The 22,375-nt window shown below is 36.1% G+C and overlaps 1 protein-coding gene across 2 annotated transcripts; it reads right to left on the bottom strand.

Moving 5' to 3' along the window:
* Positions 1-11,429: 11,429 nt before the first annotated feature.
* On the bottom strand, positions 11,430-18,013 carry HOS1 (ubiquitin-protein ligase). Of its 2 annotated transcripts, none has more exons than XM_089604246.1 (10): positions 17,748-18,013; positions 16,683-17,079; positions 16,409-16,543; positions 16,127-16,302; positions 14,989-15,390; positions 14,722-14,880; positions 13,807-14,286; positions 13,105-13,242; positions 12,057-12,757; positions 11,430-11,929 (listed from the first exon to the last, which is right to left on the bottom strand). In XM_089604246.1, the coding sequence occupies exons 1-10, from the start codon at positions 17,841-17,843 to the stop codon at positions 11,788-11,790; spliced, it is 2,826 nt and encodes a 941-aa protein (XP_089460372.1). In that variant the 5' UTR covers positions 17,844-18,013; the 3' UTR covers positions 11,430-11,787. The 2 variants fall into 2 exon arrangements, with proteins under 2 accessions (XP_089460372.1, XP_089460365.1); XM_089604239.1 differs by having other exon boundaries at positions 11,430-11,956.
* Positions 18,014-22,375: the final 4,362 nt, after the last annotated feature.

Below are 22,375 nucleotides of genomic sequence, written 5' to 3' on the forward strand. Positions count from 1 at the left end.
AGAGTTGGGAGGGAGTTACTCTTTATTATATATATATATATATATATATATATATATATATATATATAATTTGCTTCAATGACGAGGTGGAATATGGATATTAGCAAAATGACTTTCTCTTTTATTTTGATTTATTTTTTCTTTTGAAATTTAATAACGTATTATATTGTAACTATTTATTAATTATACTCATTAAACTTTAAAGGGTCAAGCGGCTAAATGGCCAAATAGAACTTAAGGATTTGCAAAATAGCCAAAGTTTATCAAGTATAAGCAAAATAGCCAAGCTGCGATTATTAATCCAGGCAGGATTAAATTTAATCCACACAAAATATCGGGATTAAATTTAATCCAGGCAGGATTAATTTAGTCCAGGGATGAGAGTAATGGCTATTTTGGTTAACCTAATGAAACTATGGCTATTTTGCAAAAGCCATAGTTTGAATTGGCTAGTTCATGCCATTTTTCCAACTTTAAAATATGATTAAGCTAAACCTTTTCTTCTATTTTTTCCTCTATTGATATATTCCACGATTTCCCTCTCGTTTTCTTCTTGAGCCTACCTTCCACTTCCTTTTCTTCCCCCTCTAAGAACATCTTTAATGTGTAAAAAGAGAGACTTGCTAGCAATTATGAAAAGTTTAAACTATTAGCTTAACTATTGTTGCACATTTTAACTATTTGCTTGGTAGAACAAATTAGCTTTATAGAGCAAATTGGTTCTAAATTAAGCTAATGGGTCCCACTTATTTTTTAACCAATGAGAATGCAATAAAATGTAAAAAAAAAAAAATGATTAATGTTTAAGCAACAAGATGGAGATTGACTTACCACAAAAGAGCAATGTTTGCTTAAAACAATTGTAGCTTAAAAAATTGATTTGACAAATTAAACTAATGTACCGTTGAAGATGCTCTAACAGCCCCAATCTCCTCTCTTATCTCTCTCTCTTCCTCAACCTCTCCGCCGATAGGGAAACGCAAGCTAGGTGGTGCTTCTCACCAATGGCGTCGACAGAAGCGTCGCTCTCCGGCTCCTCCACGCCGCCGGACACTTCTGCACTGCCTTTTACCTCAAGATTTTGTTTCATGTAACTCCATTTCTCCTGTTTCAAAATCTGCGATTATATATTGAGCAAAAAGGAAAATTTGATTGATTAGTGCGATTTTGTTTGTTTTTAGGAAGATTTCAAGAATTATTGACCGGAATGTATATGGGAAGATGATTTGAGGTTCGCCAAAGCAGTTTATGATCAGGTTTGTGCCGTGAAGTGTACACAGTTTTATTGACCTAATTTTTTCACATTATCATGAAAAAAAAACCCACAGTAACGCAACTAATTTTGCTTTTATTTTTTCAGATTGAAGTACCACTAGAAGTTGTTCATTTAACATATGAGTATTGGAAGAACGTGGTATGAGCTTCTCTTCGTATGCTCCAAAATTGCTTTATGTATATATTTGTGTGTGTGTGTGTGTGTGTGTGTGTGTGTGTGTGTGTGTGTGTGTGTGTGTAAATATGCTTCAATTTGCGTATTGCGTTTCAATGGAATCGAGTCCCATTGCGAGCCTTCCAAATCTGGTCACAGACTAGGCAGAAAAATCGGAAGAAGTCTCTACGATTATCGGAATCTGAAATGGAATCTGCATGATCAGCTGGAAAAGCCAACAACATGCTAAGGCCCGAATCAGACCCAATCTAAAGGCCAAGAAGTCTTCACTGGAGTTTCTCCTACTCGTATATGTTGTTCGCTTCGCCAGGTGAAGGAGATCGACGAGAGGAACACGATCTGTTGGACTGCGATGATCTCTGGGTACGCCTCGAATGGACGGTCAGATCAGGCTCTGAGGTCGCTGGCTTGGATACAGCTCGGCGTGGTATCTGTTCCCACTGTGGTCCCGTTCTGCGGCGAGCTCAAGGTTGTGAAATGCAAAAAAGAAATTCACGCCTATGTGTTGAAGAATCACTTCTTCCCCAACGTCTGCATCGCATTGTCGCTGATGATGATGTACTCCAAATGCGGTGTGTTCCGCTACTCTTGGAGGCTCTTCAAGGCCATAGAAGGGAAGAAGAATTGATTGTATGGGCGTCCATGATAGACTGGTTGTGATCAACGCCCTCTCCGTGTTCCGATCCATGCTAGAGTCGAAGCAACGCCCGGACTCGATCGCGATCGGGAGGGTTCTAGTGATCTGCGGCAATGTGAAGAGCTCTAGGCTCGGGAAGGAAGTTCACTGCCATGCCCTGAAAAATAATTTCGAGCCTATCCACTTTGAGTCAGCACGGGTCGCGAGGATGTACGGGAGTTGTGGGGCGTTTGGATAGAGGATATGATGCTCCAAGATTTTTACAACTTAGATATTTGATTGTCTCTACTAAACCAATTTCCATTTCTTTTGTTACTAACACCAACACATTTTTTTTTTCAAAGATATACATTTTTTTTTGTTGCATGATTAGTCATTTTGTGTAATTTTACTCTGGAACAAGAGTTACGGTTTCAATTATATTGAGCTAGTGGGCCATGCTAGTGATATTAGTTGTTTCAAGTGATAATATCAAACGTATGTACTAAGACTTCTTAATTTATCACCATAAAGAAAACAACTACAATAAAGACAAAGACGGAACAACAGCTGAATACACTAAGAACAACCGCTTCTTGTTTCAAGAGTTTTCATGTGATTACGACATAAAAAATGATATAATTTATCAAATTAAAGTGAAACATTATATTAGATATTCTCAACTCTTAATAGCTACAAAAAAATAAAATATTCGCTTAGTATTATCATATTTTTTTGTTTTGGCTCTGACCACCTATCTATTAACGATCATACTCTAAATCTAGTATGATTAGTCAATTGTGTTTGATTTGCAATATTATTGAAAATCCTTATAAAAATTATAGAAAATTTCCGTTTCAAGTGATACTATAAACATATATACTAAGATTTGTTTTTTTTTTTGCTTTTTTTTAATGTAAAGAGAACAACTACAATCAAGACAGAACAACCGCTAAATACACTAAGAACAACCCGTTGTTGTTCCAAGAGTTTTCATGTGATTACGGCACAGAAAAATGATATAATTTATAAAATTAAAGTGAAACATTAATTATATACTCTCAACTCTTAATAAGCTACAAAATAACTCGTTTAGTATTATTAATGTTTTTTGTTTTAGCTTTGATCACCTATTCATTAACAATTATATTTTAGAACTAGTATGATTAGTCAATTGTGTTTGATTTTCAATAAAATCCTTATAAAAATTATTGAAAATAGCCATTTCAAGTGATAATATCAAACACATGTACTAAGATTTCTTAATTTTTTCTAATGTAAAGAGAATAATACAATCAAGATAGAACAACCGCTAAATACACTAAGAACAACCTCTTTTTGTTCCAAGAGTTTTCATGTGATTACGAAATCGAAAATGACATAATTTAGTTAAATTGAAACATTAATTAGATATTCTCAACTTTTAATAAGCTACAAAAATAACTTGCTTAGTGTTATTATTTTTTATTTAGCTTTGATTACCTATCGATTAATGATTATACTCTAGAATCGGTATGTTTCGTCAATTGTGTTTGATTGTCAATAAAAAACCTTATACAAATTAATAAAAATAGCCGGAAGTGATGATATCACTATGTACTAAGATTTCTTAATTTGTCTCTAATGTAAAGAAATAACTACAATCAAGATAGCATAACCGCTAAGCACAGAAAGAATAACCTCTTGTTGTTCCAAGACTTTTCATGTGATTAAGATATCAAAAAATGAAATATAACGAATAGAACAGTGGGAGGCAATCGGTAAACGCCCCTGTGATTTATTTGCTATGATGATCAACTGAAATATTAATATTAGCAATATGACGATCTATCCGATAAAGATTATACTTTAGTACTAATATAATTTTGTCACTTATGTTTCATTTCATTTTCAAGATAATCCTAAAAAATATAATTGAAACTATACTAACCTATTTAATTAAATAATTAATTTATTTTCAAAGAAAATCATATTGGAAAAGCGTATTATCATTCAAATGGAAACTAACAAAGAGAACAATCGCAAATCTAGTTGTTCTCGACTTCAACAACAATGACAACTCTAATGAAATTCGTTTTCTTTGAAAATACTTCAATAAAGTGAATTTGAATCCATAACCATGTTCAAGACTCGCTACACGATAACCCTAAGAGGATTAGTTCATGACGACGAGAGTAACATAAAAACAAAATAAATAAATGAAAAACATAAAAACCATATCAAAACATTTAAAAATAAACAGGAGTTTCAAGAGAAAGAGATAGAAGATACAACGCTTAATCGTGGTTGTCAATCGCGACGACGCTGGTCTTCTTCTCTAGTTGTATTTTCTCTATCAACTAGCCAAACAAGCTAAACTAAAATAAAAGAAAAAGTAAAAATGAAGTGTGTGTTTATGTTACAAGCTATAGGTTACATGCTGATTATCGAAGTGATATGGGTCATTAAAATTGATCCGACGACTCAAAACGATTAAAAAATCTTTAATTTTCTCTTCTGTCAAACGGGATCTCCTCACAGCGCACATAAGCGCGGTCGCAGTGCGCATAAGTAACCTTGTGGCGCACTTCGAAGCTTTTGAGGAATGCGTAGAACGCGCATATCGTTCTGTAACTTTGCTTCACAAATTCCTGCTACCTCGCGATGCGCCGGATGGAGCTCGCGGCACGAGGTCCAGCTTTTCAGCTTATCGCAGAGCACGCGTATCGTTCTGAGTCTTTCGGTGCATATTTGACAACACCTCACGGTACACAGGATGGAACTGTCACTTGTCCTCAAGTGACACACAAAACTAGAAAATAAACAACTAAAGAAATTACACTAAAAAAGAATAAACTATTGGAATTAATCTAGGGTTAAGAAAAGATTTAATGCTTCTAGCAAGCCGCGGAAAAAAAAATTCTTTAAACAAGTAAAACGATTTTTACTAACCTACACAAAGATGAAGCACATGTTATTATTAAAACTATCTAAGAGCGATTACGCGTTTACTAACCTTTATGAAGCTTGATAGTTGAGAAGCTTGTGGATGCTAAATTGCTCGTCTCCCCACGCAGCTCGTCTATCTTCGTTCTTCAGGAACTCAAGTAACCACGAAAGTTTCTATCAAGAACAAGTCTTGGAGTCGAAGAGCTAAAACAAACACTAGGTCAAATGTGGACCTAGGTGTCAAAATAAAAATGAAAAGAGTTAGAGAGAGAGAGAAGTGGGCGGCCAAGTATTCTAGAGAGAGAAGCTCTCAATCTCTAGAATTTTGAGATGAAAAACAATGAGAATGAGGGCTCTATTTATAGGAGAATGATTACCTTCAAAAAGGTAGTTTCCTCTTCTATAGAATATCACATCTTCATGAGCAAATATTTGCCTCTCTTTCCTCATGTCACACGTCCAAGCCTTGCCATGGAAGTCCTTGGATTTGTTTTCTCTTTTGTTTTTCTCCCTCTCTGCCGCCCATATCACTTCCTTGTAGAGGAAATTTGTTTCCTCTTTTTCTTTTGGCAAGTATCTTCATACGTCAATGCACAAAATAATCTCTCTTTCTCTTGCTATGTTGAACGGCCAAGGCTTCTAGAAGAAGCTTCTAGATATTTCTTCATTTGTTCATGACAACATAAGAAAAACCCATTAAAAATTTTCAAGTAAAATTTCATGAAATTAAATTAATCGCCTAAATTCATGAACTTGGCCGTGTGGTTTAAATTTCTTGTCATCATATGACAATGTAAAAAAAACTTATTTATTGACATTCATTTCATCCTATGTCCAAAAACACAAAACTACCATTTAGACAATTTTCGTAAAAACTTGTCTAGTTCTTGTTTTGACTTATCTTCTAGTTTAACTAATCCTACTCGTAATGACTTGTGACAGTGACCTCATGGATCCAAATGAATAAAGTTTGAGCTAACATACTTGGACTCAAAAGTTCACAAACCTTTTTCAAGTTTAGCTTAATGTCAACTAACTCCACTAAAGAGTTGACACTGAGAATCTCTCGGTTCAAATGAATTTATTTTCTACTCAAGAATTAAACTTAATTGTGATGAGTGGATCCACTGAATATTATCTATTATTATCTATGTTTACCTTTCAAGAATATCATCAGCTAGATGAGATTTACAAAATTACCATTTTACCCTTCTAGATGTTATTTCCTCAACTTCATTGTCGCTTATGAATAAGTTAGAAACAATGTATTGAAGAGGAGCTAACAAGTCACATTGATTCATCCAAAAGAGTCGTGACTCAATTTGGACACTGGCCAGTTCATTTATTCACATTCCAATGAACAAAGCATGAGGTGATATACATTGCATTTCAGTAATCTTGTACATGAATTCCATATCTATGAGATCTTCACGAAGTTACTCATGACATCTTCATAACTTAGTACTTCACCAATAGGTCATGTTCAGAATCACATAGTGATTCCGAACTCTGACTTTCTCAAATGAGAATACGTAAGCTATGAAATGACATGTCTCATTTCAGGATTGAGGTAAGCATGATGCAATTCATACGTAGTGACTTCGAGACATAAGAGGTTAAATGATTTGTTCTTATTCTGTCTCTACAAGTGCACTGGTCAATTCAGTACCTTCAGAAGATACCTCAATGTCCCATAACCAGACATCATAGATTTTCCTAACAATCGTACTGAGATCAATAGTCCTTTGATCCTTAGATTATGAATATATTGTTTTAAGCAAACCATGAAGAGTTTGTTCATGAAAATCTACATTTTTCTCTTCATATGTTGTTAGGTTTGTTTGAGGATTAAAGACTATAGTTTATCATAAAGCTTCAAATAGACAAGGAAGAATGAATGAACGTTTAAACTTTTATTGATGATTCAGCAGTTACAAGATTCTTCGTGAGACTTTATTGCATCAAATGTAGATAAGTAAAGACTACTACTGTTCTTGTGGGCACCATTGACAACATAAATGAATGGTAATTACAAAATTAAGTACCGCGCCAAGTGTTAGTTAAATGCCTCAACCTATAAAAGTTTTCGAATACAAGTAAATTATTATATGACATGAAAAATATTTAGATTTACGAAGTGACCTTTGCAACACTTTCCCAATAAAAAAATCACCGTGTCTGAAATGTGTCCCGGAATAGAGATAAATCAAATCGATAGTTCGTTCATGCCCTCTAATGTCTAATGCTCAAAGAATGGATGAAGTACATGACTCGAACACCATAATGCTTTTTGTCACTCACTCTCCACTAATGCAAGAATCTTACCGAGGAAATCAATAGGGCTTTGTCGGCTTGTAATGTTAGGCTAATGTCAACTGTAGGATAGGATAAAATGTGGCTCAAACGTCAAACTAGCGACTCAATCCTCACCAAAGTTCACCAACTCTCTCAAGAAATTTTTCACTCACCCCTTTCTCACATTCACGGCATAGAATTTTGCCTTTCGAGAATGTTTCCTTTTAATAAGTCTTTATTTCCCTATGTTTCCTCCCGAAATTCGACTATTCAACGACCTAGTATCTAAATCTAATGCCACTACCACGCCAAAAACAAATAAACAATAAAACGCATAAATTAAACACTCTTTTTTTACTATCTTTTTTTTGTATATTTTTTTTTCTTCTTTTCTTTTATTTTTTATACAAAATATTTAAAATGAAATAAAAAACAAAACACCACCGGCGTATAAAACACGTAGAGACTAGTAGAAAAACATGGTCGGAAAATCGAAAGAATTCACTCAAGAGTCGCTAAGTTAATGGGGTTCTTTGTGGGATTTCAAACATTAAGGCTTGGCTTTTTTTACTAAGTATCGAGAAAGGATAACGTTCGGCTTTTTTCTGAAAGGGTGCTCAAGGACAGATGTATGGGTTTGATTTTTGGCTCTGATCGATCCAAATGAAGGCCTATATCATTTTCCCTAGGTTCGTGTCAGGTCATTTCACGTCGAAGAGGGCTAGAGTGGTTCTTAGTGTTCGCGAGCTAAAAGTCATTTAAAGACGTGATCGAACCCATAAGAAACTACTCAAAATTTTGAGACGGGCGTGTTTGCATAAAAGTGAAAAATAATCAACTAAGATTGCCCTACTCAAACCACTAGTCAATTGCAATGAAGCACAAACAATTTTTTAATTGACTCAAACTCGGATGTCTTAAAAAAAACATGGTATTGGCAAATAACAAGAGAGAACACTTTAACACTATCAATAACAAGAAATCACCAAACAAAACTAAAAAAAATTAAAATTAAATATAAATAACCTAAACTAACAGAAATCCCCCACAAATCAGTTAATTCCCCACAACTTAATCTCTACATTGTCCTCAATGTAGAACCATAAAAACACGGGAGAGAGAAAACTTACCTCGTAAGGATGGTAGTTTGCCCTAATCCCCCACAACCTAATCTCTACATTGTCCTCAATGTATAGCTTGAAATCGAAAATGAAAGGCCGAGAATAAAAAATAAACAAAAGGAAGACTTTATCGCAAGCTAGTCAGATTGATTACAACTGGGGTCGAGCTCAATCACAAGCTAGGAATTGACGAGCTCAACAATACAATAATTTAAAGGTAAGATTATGAGGAATCGCGTGCGTGTGAAGTCCTGCTCTTCGCCCATTTTATAGCTAAGGTCGTCGAAGCTCTATCATTGATCTGGGGGACACGTGGTCAGGCTGGAGAGGGTTGAAACAACACGTGCGCGCTGGCTTGCTTTGTAGTGGCAATGAGATCAGCTGACGACCCTTTTTTTTCGGGGTGAATGAGCGATGAGGATTGTCTTATTCGTGACTGGATACTGGAGAACTTCTTAGGCAGACTGGGCCTGGGCTGATGGCAAAGTGGACGGACTGAGCTTGATTGTCTTCTATTGTTGAGTTCGACTATGTGGGCTTGGGCCCGATTGAAGAAATTAAGTGGTGAGGTCATTTCATACACCCACAATATGTAAATTTAAATAATTGTTAATAAATTTAGGAATTCAATATATTAATCATAGGCCATACAAAACTAATTTATAAACTCATATCTATTTAATTTGTAAACTAATTTATGAGTTTAATCCTAGAAAACACTTCTACTTTACTGGGATTAAACTCATAAACTCACATAAGAGGAGATCCCCGCATGAGATAAGAAGTTACTTTATTAGCATCATATGATTAGTGGGTTGAGGTCTGATAACATTCAGAATCAATAACAACTAACATTCATAGTCTCCGTATTAAACTGAATCGCATGTTGGGCATCCGAGATCGGGCGGTGAACTAAAACTTGGTCGATGACTGATATGTGCCTAGAAAGCCTTATCTAAGTCATATATGTGGAACACAAGTGAAGGTTGATCACTTAGTGGGAGCATTATGCACTTATGGTAAGTGTACGACCCGGACAGACCTTGCTTATAGATGTGTCGTTTAAGGACCGTTACGACACACTAGTCAGGGTCACAAATGATGGTCACAGTGACACTTGATCTTAATCCTGAAGTGATCACGGGTTCTTTGATTCATCACGTTAAAGACCAATGAAGGTTGAATAAATGGATGTTTTGGGAGCTCGGGACATGATTTTAGAATAAAGTGTTTTACAAATACGGAATCCAGCCTTCCTGAAAGAAGGTTAATGTTCTCTCACCTAAGGGTTGATTCCAGAATCGATTCATTGTGCACACTTCCGAAGTTGGCTTACGTTCGGTTGAATCTTTTGCTGGGGAAGCAACGATGCTTAGGGCTTATATGTAACGAGAAAGGTATAACGGAACAAATTGACCTATCTCGATACGGGCAGAACCTAGAGGGTCATGATCACGTACTGACCAAATCAGTGGACACTCGTTATGATGAGTAAATAGAATTCTAGTATCAAAGTTGGATTCAGTCCTGGATTACAAATGGAGTATTGAAAGAGACTAGACAATTCGATTAGAAAAGAAAAATGAAGATTTTGTCTTTTATCGAGATTGTTAAGCTTCTACTACTAGGTCCACCGTCCCCGATTCGGCTTCGATAAAGGCGGATAAGAACGTTAATACAATAGTATGTATTATTATTATAATCTCACTTGCTGTAATAGTGATTGACAACATTAAACTCCAAAAAGGGTATTTTGGGAATTAAATAAATATTTACAGTAAAGCTGTTTATTTATTGCTAGATCAAGTAAATAAACTTATTATTTATTGTTGGACAAGTAAATAAGTGTTTAATGGGCTTAAATCTATTGGGCCTTGAAAAAGCAAAAAAATCGTCTACCCCCTACGTTGTTGGACGTTTTTTGCACTGGTGTGGTAACCAGTATTTTTTTTCTGTTTTTCTGTTCCTAAAATATAGGAGAATAAATAGGAGATATATTTTTCTATATTCTCTCATAATATTTAGGCTAAATATTAGGAGGATATTTGGGAGAAAATCTAGGAGAATATATTTTCCTAGATTTTCTCAACAGCAAAATATTTTATACTGTTGTATAAAATAAAATCCTAGATACTGATCTGACGTATGAGAGAAAAAATAGGATTCATTTGTTGAGATCCAATGACTGAGATTTAATCCACTAGTGTGAACACAATAAAAGGAAATAATATCTTTTAGAATATTCTGGAATATTCTATAAAGATTCCTTTTAAATTGCTATTAATAGAGGGCTGATGTGAATCAAAATTTAACCTAATTGCCAAGGAATTTCGTTTCCTCTCTCCCATGAGTGTGTCGACCTAATTCCTCTACTCCTTCCCCTCGGAATTGCTTTGATTCCATTATTAGAAATAAGAGAGAAAGATCGGAAACACCTCGTTTCCAGATCTAGTGAGATATAACGAAGCCCACTCTTTTGTCTTATCTTCCTCGAAGATTACGTTTCGGAAGACTTTGGTGTCATCACATATTGAGTCCTTGAATGAGGAGTTCCAGATCTGATCGTGTGGAGGCTTGTATGTTCAAGACGAAGACGGATTGTGAAAGCTTTCGGTTCGTGAACCAAAAACTGTAAGTTTTCTTAAACTCGTCTTTTATCTGATATGGTTGCTTGATGAAGTTTCTTATGATTAATTAATCAAGTAATCTAGATCTTGTTTAATAATCATGTTAATAATTAGCTCTTGTTAGCGTAATTATTCTTTTCCGCATTTAATTAGTTATTTAAGGTGCAATAATCACCAATAGTAATTAATTCCAAGATTAAATTAGATAGATATGTTAAAAGTGCTCCTAAACAAAGAGCTTCCCTTATTCCCTTTTATCAACCGAATGATGTCAATAACCTAGTTAAAGGACAAACTGGTAAACAGAAAAATTAAGACGTTGACAGAACACCAAGTGCAAAATGCTGAAGGTTATCATTAATACAACCAAAAAAAAAAAAAATGCTTGCATCAATATTATGGGAACTTATTTTCTTTCCTTGGTTGAGCACAATTGTTTTTGTACCTATAATCTTCAGATGTATCAAATCTTAATAAAACTGACAAGGATCTAAACAATTAGAACCATTCTCAACATTTCTTACAAATTCAACACATGAAACTGCACTATTTTCCACCCCAATGACCGAAACCAATTTTGCTCTCTCGAATTGTCAAACAGGAATTGGAGGGATTTCCTATCAAAACTTAGAATCCCCTTAGCATCACTTGAGCTGTACAAATACACTTGTTTTTGTTGTTGTACTCTTCTCCAGCAATCAAGTACGCTTTTATCAATTTAAGCAGAGACTAAGTGTCAAATGCTTATCACTAGGCAAATCTGCTTCTTCTAACTCCTTTCAATGGAGTGGGACGATAAGTTGTCCCCAAAGCTATCTGGGGACTTGGCTCATCTTCGTCGTCGCTCGTCTCGTCAGACCTCCATCTCGATCCGCCATTTACATTTACGTCCCTGGAAGCAAAATCCTTGTTCACATTGCTGACATATTAAAAAACAAATTATTTGCATGATCAGTATAAATAATAAATAAACAAGTCATTAAAAGAATCTGTATTAGTCAAAACAAGTACACGTGTACCTCCACGAGACATCCATTAAATCGTCCGAGGAAGGAACGTTCCATTGCCTTTCATCTCTCTCTGGATGGACCCTTTTACTGTTCACACTCGGCTGAAAGTCGTCTGAGTTATACTTGAACAAGCCTCGGTTACTGCTTGGTGTAGTAATTGGGTTAGCCGTGAAAGTGCTGAAATAGGGACTTTCACTGTCGAGCTGGTCCACAAACCTTCTAGCTTCCCCTTCCGGGGATAGTCTATCTGATTGACCAGCCCAGAGATTATTACTGGGAAACACTCGATAAGGAGTTTGATTCGTGTCCTTAAACGGAGATGGCTTTACAAGTGTAGCCCGATGAAGAGATTTGTTCCCAAACTTAAAATGCTTCCCAGCGCTAGCTTGAGGTTTTACTCCCTTTTCAGCACTGTTAAATAACCTTCCCGTGAGACCATAATTACTCATTTCCTTGTGATGATTTTCAAACGACCCGGGTTTCTTAAGGGGAGTCTCAAAGGATGGAGGCTTCCATGCAGGTTTATGATCGGTCCACGAAGGAACACAGGAATCATTTGATGAAGGAATCAATAGACTAACTGACTTTGCAGGAAAATCAGGTTCTGTATTTCTCTCGACTTCATCGCAAGTAGCATCGGTAGACTCCGGAAAATTGCCAGCCATTACTTCGTGTCGTTGAATTTCTGGTAGCAATGCCATGCATTTTTCCTGTTTGTTATAAGCAATCACATCAGGTCAACACTTGTCAGTATATTCACTCTTCAATGAAGGCAACAAGGCACAAATGGATTGCTAATTCCCAGATTACGAGATTTTAGCAGATTTAACAAATCACGCATGTCTGCTTGAAAAGCCTCTAAAAAAAAGAAAAAAGATTCACCAACCAACTTGATTAAGCCTCTTTTCTATGTGGCAACAACCGCATTTTACAAAAATATGTGTTTACATCACTTTATATAACGAAGAAAAATGAATCTAAGAACCGCTCATATGATTTACCGGTCAATTATTATCCTCGAAGGAACCAGAAAATGAAGTCAAGTATGAGCACTTACAACTAATCCTGCTCTAAGCCCACTGACTGATCTCATTGTAGAATAAACCTCCTCACTGGCGGAGTTCTTTGCAATGAACTCCTGCTCCACTCTCTTCAGTATTAAATCAACTTGGTATGCTTGAGTGTAACGGTACCGCTGAATCAGAAAACAAATAGAAGTTTATGATGAGGGATTATCAAACGAGGACAACTTCTGAATTAATAGGTAATAAAGACAATACGCTGGAAAATTGTATGATGTTAGTGTGTCAGTAATTTACGGATTTCTTGAAAAGGGTTGACACTCATTCTTCAGAGGATCCAAAATAATTGAAATTATTTAAACATCTAAGAAAAACCATCTTATGGAAAATTATATTTTTTCTGCAATCTTAACCTGAAGGAACTCAATTCATTTTTCTATTTATGGTATTTGTTAAAGTGGTGTGCATGCCTTGTATTTTTAGGACTTACTTAAGAAGCAGAGATCCTCGTTTAGTCAAAGACAACTGAATTTTACTTCGGCTTCTACTAGTCAACTTTTATATATAAACTAAAAGCACACAAATAACAAATCAGGGAGACACCACTGTTTAATGAAATTGACTTTCAAACTTGACCCTCGGTTACAAATGCTCCATAAATGCAAGCAATACAAAAGTACCCAGGATAAAGCATCATAAATGAAATTAATATAACAGAATGGAGAGCTGACAACTACCTGAATGTAGAACACAACCAGAAGACTTCCAACAGTTGACGAAAGGTCATCAGCAGCATAATCTAATAGGCACTTGTGAAGGTGTTTCTCTTCATCAGAATTCCAAGGCAGCTCTATCATACGATCCACCATGCTCCTCCGTATACAAAGAAAGCAAATTTCGGTAACCAGTACCTCTGTCCAGTACTTCCAGTCCCTATTATCACCTTTGGAATCATCAGATGGCCCGTACTTCTTTTCCCTGACTTTGGTGCACAGCATTCTTTGATGTAGAAACGCTTCGGTTAAAAGCCCGCACTCGACTCTCACCCGGACTGCAGTGACAGCCTCACTAAGTGAAACAGAGTGGGACATACCATCGCGGCCAGAACACCTTAAGAGCATCAGAGCTTCATCTGGATTTCCTCTTTCTAACAGAACTTGAGCAATCTTAGGATGAGTGGTCGGGCCTGAGATCTCTGGAAGTATTCGACATGCTCTCTATAACAAGATATTTCAGAAAGAATTTACATATTAGCATGCAAGCGAAGGAAATCGCTTATGTTACTAATTTTAATCTAATTTTGGTGCGGATAGGAAAGATATAACCTTGAACAATAACATATATATCAGATATAACTATAGTGCCAACAATTAACATTTTTTTTTTGTTTCGCTTCCAACAATATACGAAGCTCTTAGTTTTTAAGTATTGAGAAATTGTTTGCTTTCCAAGAATTAAGAAATTGTTTGCTTTCCAAGAATTTAGAAATCGCTTTTCCAGAAAATTAAGGAAATAAATTAGTCATTTTCTCTAAACTAAAACAGTGACAGTGCTAAAAAAAATCTAGAAACAAAAGTTCTAACTGATTATCATTCATTCTACTATTCTAGAAGAAAACAAAAGTTCACATTCCAGAAGTTAATCAAATGAACCTGAATCGCCTCCTCTGTAAGGTCGTCCAAAAGAAAAAATATTAAGGACTCCAATAACAGATATCTGGTTATGCCAAAGGAAGCAGCAAAGTCTTCTAGTATGTGTTTCCATTCCTCATCAGGAATTGTCCAATGGCGATCATATAGGAAATATAGAAACTGTGTTAGGTTAAGGTAACCAAGGATCATTTGGGAGTGGAATGATGTTATCAAGACTTCAAAATACTGAGAAAAAAAATGAAAAGAGAAGTATGAAAAAAAGGATACAATTGCTTGCTTTGCCAATACCATATCCGAACTACCACGTAAAAATAGTATATCAATGGCCGCTCTTAGACTTTCAAAAGGATAACATGCCACACCCTCAATCTTAGACCTGAAAATTGTTGAAATTCCATCTTTCTGCAGATATGCAATTTTTAATTCCTCTCCTGTTTCTTGTGAATATCCTTGCTCAACCTCGAGATTGGACAGAGCATCTTCAATAAATAAGGAACCTTCTTGTCTAACAGACTCTTCAGAGTTGTTTATTGCATCTGGCCATGCACGCCTAATTGCAGCTGATTTTAGTTCTCTAACATGAGAACGCCATGATGTGACATTTGTGTGACGAGACCTTACATTTGCGAGGAAATCATGTCTCATACACCAAATCATTATTTCCATATGCTGAAAACAATGGATACCAAAAATATTCAGTAAAAGAAACAGACAACAAATGAAAATGCAGTGCAAAAGGACATCATCAGTCACAGCAGAAATAGGAATCACTTCATGGTTCTTATATGCTTAACAAAAACTGGAAAATTACAAATGCAAACTAGAATATCTAGTGAGAAAAAACATACGAAATAAGTATGATATTGTTCGCACAATTCACACATCTAACAATGTTTATTCCCAAATACAAACAGATCGTAGCCAACTAAGATCATCATCGAGGACGCTGCATTCTACCTTGAAGATCTCTGGGACAGTATTTTCAGGAGTATCAGCCTTTGGATTTCGACCCTTAATTCTGATTTTTCCAGTTTTAGCCTTTCCGATCTTTGCCGAGATTGGCCCAGTGTGATTTAGCTTGATTTTCTTCGTTCTAGACGAAGATGTTCTTTTCCCTTTTTTTTTTTATAATTCTTTTAGTTTATCCTAAAAAAAAGATCTTATCCTTCGAAAATGGAGGATATCAAATTGTATCACATAGGTCATGTGAATTAAAGTTCTTCTAAAAGATTCTTCCGATACTTCTACTAGTCAAAGTGTAATTTGAATCAGCCAATGAAAATGGGAAAGATCAGTTGCCAACCAATACAAAGTATAATGTTCTGTGAATGCATTTTATAGTTTCTGCAGTGCAAGCAAGAAAGAAAATATAGAACTCCACAAAAATCACGATAGCCATTTAAACCTGTTTAGTCTTCAATATGCTTTCTTGAAGGAATTGCAAATCATGAAGTTGAGCAGATAGCGAATCCTTGAAAGATGACTCCAAAACTTCAAGCACATTGGATATTCCACCAAGGTGGGCCAAATGCTTAAGAAGCTTATTTAACCTACTCTTCATTTCTTTAGCTTCGAGATTATCTGACATGTGTTAAGATACACACAGCATTCAAGGGAAAATATACATACACCAACAAAAAAAATAATGAGTTTCAGCTAGTAAAGCATCTACACAGTTTAAGGATACAAATCCCTTGAAGCTCGGCTATGATATTTCCAAATGCCCGGTTGCACCAATCCTTGACTACAACTTCATCCAATAAGAACGCAACGACTGGATCGCTAGACACAGCACTTTCGTCCATACATACATCAGTAACATCTGTCGAGATTATGTCAAGAAAAAACTGCACCTAAATTCCAAACAGGAAAATCAATAATAATGGGCTAGCTTAGTCCCTCTTATATATTTGATTGAAAACGAAAATTGACCCATATACTATGATATTCTAAAAGGATACAGTGGCATATTAGGGAAGCTAAATTATTCTCCAAGGCAACGTCAAACAAACAGTAAAGGTGTTGGACATCTGCGGTTATAAATTCGTCCTCCTCTTCTTTTTCTTGAAATCTATCGTCATTTTTTTTCGATATAAGCCCGGCATCTATGCATTCGTAGAAAAGACGGGGATGAAGACTAACACCATTCTCTTCCTTCGATATTTGGGCTCTGCAAATGGGGCAAAGATCGCAGCGTTTACTACATTCTTCGCACAGCGAAGCATGTCCACATGAGTTCAATGCAGACTCTACATGGCGACCACAACTTCTCAAGTCTCTCGTTGCTCGACATCGTTCAACTTTGGCTTCGTTGCATAACTCAATGAGATCAATCGAAGCCAAGTGCTGCAATGCTACCTGAAATTCGAACAAGAAGCAAAATTATAATTCCTAGATTCTATTCCAGAAATTGCCATCATTTTACACTTTATTCCAAATTTCCATTTCGCCAATTATATAAACACTGAAAAGTGAAGTGTCGCTATTCATATGCCTGCTGTTTTTTGTGATATGGACCTGCCTCTGCTATCAAAAGACACCAGAAAGTAAGTTCTATACATTGTGTTGATCAATTATCTTCACTAGAAATACATGTATTTTTTTATTTAAAATATGTATGTATATATATATTGGCTATGTTAACTAGAAAATTTGCATATAGAGCAGGATTTCTAGGGCAGCTTCTATGTGAAGTTAAACGCATAGTAAGCGATTCGAAATATGTGCTTCATAGCTCAATCATTCCAAATTGCTAATCAGATAAATTGAGTCCCAACTAAATATACTCAACCAAACGACATTAGAACAGTCTGCTTTATAAGCAAAGTCGCTATTCACAGCGTAAATCACTGCTAGAACCCTAAAAACGGCATTTTGAACAAAAATTCATGGTCACAGCAGACTCAAATGAGCAAAGAAATGCACCAAACAGAAATTTTAAGGGAACTAAAAATCGTTTCTGGAAATACCTAGGGTTAGCTCTAGCATCGAAATCTGAAAACCTGAACACAATAAAAAAAAAAAACCTGAACAGCTCGGCAACTGTAATTGGGCACCGCAATTGAGGCTCCTCCGTCGACAGAGCTCGAAGGTCCGCTAGTACCGTTAATTTTCCTGTCCATGGTTATTTTCCTGTGAGAATGAGCGTGCGAGGTTCGTTAAGTCCTAGACTGTATGAGAAGAAGGAACGCTGTTGCGAGAGGAAGGAGAGTTAGGGCTTTAGGACGCCATTGAAGCTCAGAAGGAATGGTGGGAGAGGGTTTTTGAAAAAAAAAACTGTTACTATACGGACATCTGGAGTTCTGGGAATCGCTTTCATCGACCCGAAATGCCTGAAATTTGAATTGGGCTTTCACAGTTAGGCCCAAATCGATATGGCTACCGCCCAATCAGAACTGAGGCCTGCTAGGAGGGAAAGAAGTCTTGGACTTGACATTACCCAAGCTACCTCACTTTAAAGAAATAGCCTCCAATAGCCGTTTTTTGTAAAAATTTTCAATATTAGCCGCGGAACCTTTTATTTTTTATAAATAACTGTTTTGATTTTTGAAGTGTCCATTTTGTCGGTAATAATTGTTAACCAGATTTCAATAAATGTTTACCAGATTTCAATAATGTTAACCAGATTTTAATAATGTTAACCAAAATTCACAAACTGTTAACCAGATTTCAAAAAATGTTAACCAGATTTTAAGAAGTGCTGACTAGATTTCAATAATTGTTAATCAGATCTCAATAGTAAACCAGATTTGGAACACAAGAGTATTTTTGTCCGAAAAAAGGAAAACGGTTATTGTCGAAATATTTTGAAAACATGAGTGAGATATGAAAAGTGACGCATGTTATAGGTTAGTTATATAATTTTCCCAAAGTACATTGAGTTATAACATTAGGATCAACTAATTCTCGAGTTAAGTTTGACATTATGATCAAACAGAGTAAATACATCCGGTCATTTTTACTCTGTAAGAAGAACTACAATATATTTGGTTTGTGTTATCGACATACCTCTTCAAGATCGAGCAATTTTCAAGCCGAGAAAATACCTAAGCATTCTAAGATTTTTAATCTTGAATTACTGAGCAAGCTCATTCTTTTTAGCCTTTCTATCTCAAGTGAATCACTTCCTGTCAATACCATATTATCAACACACACGATGAGGATCACAATCTCCCCCCCAAGGTGAATGTTTAAAAAATATAGTGTGATCTGATTGACTTCAGTTGTATCCTTGCTTTTTATTATCCTTCTCAGGGACTCAAACCATGCTCGTGGACACTGATTTAGACCATATAACACTTTGTTGAGGCTGCACAACATTCCTTCATTTTCTTTTGTATGAAATTTGGGTGGAATCTCCACGAACCCTTATTTTTCTAGGAATGCATTTTTAACATCTAGTTGATGAAGTGGCCGACTTTGGATTGTAACTGGTGCAAAGTCTCTGTGTAGTCTACATCATATGTTTGTGTCCTCGAGCTATAAGTCAGGCTTTGAATCGATCAATACTTTCCATCGGCTTTGAACATGACAGCGAACCACCACTTACCCTTCACAGTCTTCTGGTTTCTTGATACTTCCACAAGAGACCGAGTATTGTTACTTTTTAGTGCATATATATCATCGCAGGCTGCCTTTTTCTACTCTAGGGACTTGAGTGCCTTCAAAGATGTCTCTCAGAATCTCAGCTTCCTGAAGGTTTGTGATGAAGGCTCGGTATTGCTTCGATAGCTTCTCATAGGATATATGTTTGAATAGGGGATGCTTCGTACAATTTATGAACTATTTTTCACAATGCGATTGAGAACTCTTGAAGATTGATTTCGTTATTAGCATGTTGAGATAAATTGTCAGTTGTAATAAGTTCCATACATGTCTCGTCTTGTTGCTCTTGGTTTCGGCATCTTGGATAAGGTTACTGAGGAGTCGAGATTGTTGTCGAAGTTGACTACTGAGGCTGATTATCAACTTGTTCAATTTATGTAGTTTCTAAAGCAGAGTGCACGAGGTCGATTTGTGGTTTCCGGATTGGGTTAATGATTTAGGGTTGCAAGTCAGAAGTGAATCGGGCTATTATGGTTACATGATTGGGTTTGATCTTTGACTATTATATGTTGTCAATGGTGCCCACAAGAAGAGTTGTAGTCTTTATTTTGTACATTTGATGTAATAAAGTCTCATGAAGACTCTTGCTTGTAATTGCCTATCTATTCATTAATAAAGTTGAAACGTTCATTCATTCTTTCTTTGTTTGAAACTTTATGATAAAACCTTAGTCTTTTAGTCCATAAACAAACTTAACAACTTACGAAGAGACAAATGTAGATTTGCATGAACAAACTCTTCGTAGTTTGCTTAAAACGATATATTCGCAATCTTAGGGTCAAAGGACTATTGACCTCGGTATGATTGTTAGAAGAATCTATGATGTCTGGTTATGAGGCATTGAGAGTTGGGGACTCTATAGTTCTTCTAGGTATCTTCTGAAGGTACTGAATTGACCAGTGCACTTCTAGAGACAATATAAGAACAAACCATTTAACCTCTTATGTCTCGAAGTCACTATGTATGAATTGCATCATGCTTACCTTAATCCTGAAATGAGACATGCCATTTCACACCTTAGTATTCTCATTTGAGAAAGTCAAAGTTCGGACTCACTATGTGATTCCGAACAAGGCCTATTGGTGAAGTACTAAGTTGTGAGTCTGTCATGAGTAACTTTGTGAAGTTCTCATAGATATGGAATTCATGTACAAGATTGCTGAAATGCAATGTATGTCACCTCATGCTTTGTTCCTTGGAGTGTGAATAAATGAACTGGCCAGTGTCCAAATTGAGTCCTGACTCTTTTGGATGAAACAATGTGACTTGTTAGCTCCTCGCCAATACATTGTTTCTAACTTATTCACAAGCGACAAAGGAGTTGAGGAAATAACAGCTAGAAGGGTAAAATGGTAATTTAGTAAATCCCGACTAGCTGATGACATTCATGAAGGGTAAACATAGATAATATTCAGTGGATCCGCTCATCATAATTAGGTCGAATTCTTGAGTAGAAAATAAATTCATTTGAACCGAGAGATTTTCAGTGTCAGCTCTTTAGTGGAGTCAGTTGACATTAAGCTAAACTTGGAAAAGGTTTGTGAACTTTTGAGTCCAAGTGTTTAGCTCAAGCTTTGTTCATTTGGGTCCATGAGGTCACTGTCACGAATCACATCGATAGGAATTGTTAAACTGGAAGCTAAGTCAAAACAAGAACGAAAATTGTCGAAAGGGTATTTTTGTCTTTTGAGACATAAGGATGAAATTGATGTCAATAAATTTTGACAAGTTCATTTGATGACTTAATGTCACTCGGCCATAATATGATTAACTGGGCCTTGTGAATTAATTTCATTTCATAAGAATTTTATTGAAAATTCTTAATTGGCCTTTCTCATGTTGTCATGAACAAATGAAGAAGCTTCTAGAGAGACTTGGGCGCCTACCCTAATAGAGAAATAGGAGAGTTTATTTTGTGCATAAATGTATTTAGATACTTGCCAAAAGAAAAAGAGGAAACAAATTTCCTCCAAGAGGAAAGTGGGAATCGGCCAAGTGAGAGACAAGGCAAGGCCTTGAACAAAATAGGAAACAAATCAAGGCTTCTAGAAGCCTTGAGTTGGCCGAGTATCTCAAAGGGAAAAAAGAGGAAATTGCTCATGAATATGTGATATTCTATAGAAGAGGAAACTACCTTATTGAAGGTGAGACCTCTCCTATAAATAGGAGCCTCATTTCCTCACATTTCATTCATCCTAAGTTTAAGAGATTGAGAGACTCTCTCTCTAGAACTTGGCCGAAAATCCTCTCTCTCTCTCTCTAGTTTATTTTCGATTTTTTCTTGTCTTGGCACCTAGGTCCTCACTCGACCTAGTGTTTAGCTCTGCGACTTCGAGACTCGTTCTCAAGTCGTAGTGTTTAAAAGTGTCCACTCACTGATTCCTTCTTTTCGAGTGATTTAGTGATAGAAACTTTCGTGGTTGCTCGAGGTGCCGAGGAAAGAAAGAGAGACGTGCTGCGAGGGGAGACGAGCGTTGCAAACTTTCCACAAGCTTCTTCAAAGTTCAAGCTTCAAGAAAGGTTAGTAAACTTCTAGCTCATATTGGTTTTTAATTACATGTACTTGCACTTGTCTAGGTTAGTAAAAACTGTTTTACTTGTAAAAGAAAATTTTTAAAATTCCGCCGCTTACCGAAGCGTTAATTATTTTCTCAAACCCTAGATCGATTCCAACATTATATCAAGGCTAAATTTCATCTATATTCTCCCCCTTAAACGAAGATTTGGCGTGAAAATGTGATGTTTTTATTTAAGGTAACATCTATGGAAATAAACACTTTATGTGTAAGAGGATTATAACACAATACCATTTTGGTGTAGAAACAAAGCCAAGAAAAATACACTTAGTTGCTCTAGGAACGAATTTGGATCGGTTGTAATTGTGGATTTGAACAAAAGCCACACAAACAATGGATGTGATATGTTGAGAGGTGTTGGAAAGTTGAATATTTACGAAGGTCTGGTGGTGGTTTGTGCTAAAGAGAAATGAGGGTGGTGGTGGTCGGATTGAAGAGCAGAGAGAGAGAGAGAGAGAGAGAGAGAGAGAGAG

Source organism: Urtica dioica, chromosome 2 (assembly GCF_054948205.1).
Source record: "Urtica dioica subsp. dioica isolate 48M chromosome 2, U.dioica_male_clone48M_v1_H2, whole genome shotgun sequence".
NCBI classification, from domain to species: domain Eukaryota; kingdom Viridiplantae; phylum Streptophyta; class Magnoliopsida; order Rosales; family Urticaceae; genus Urtica; species Urtica dioica.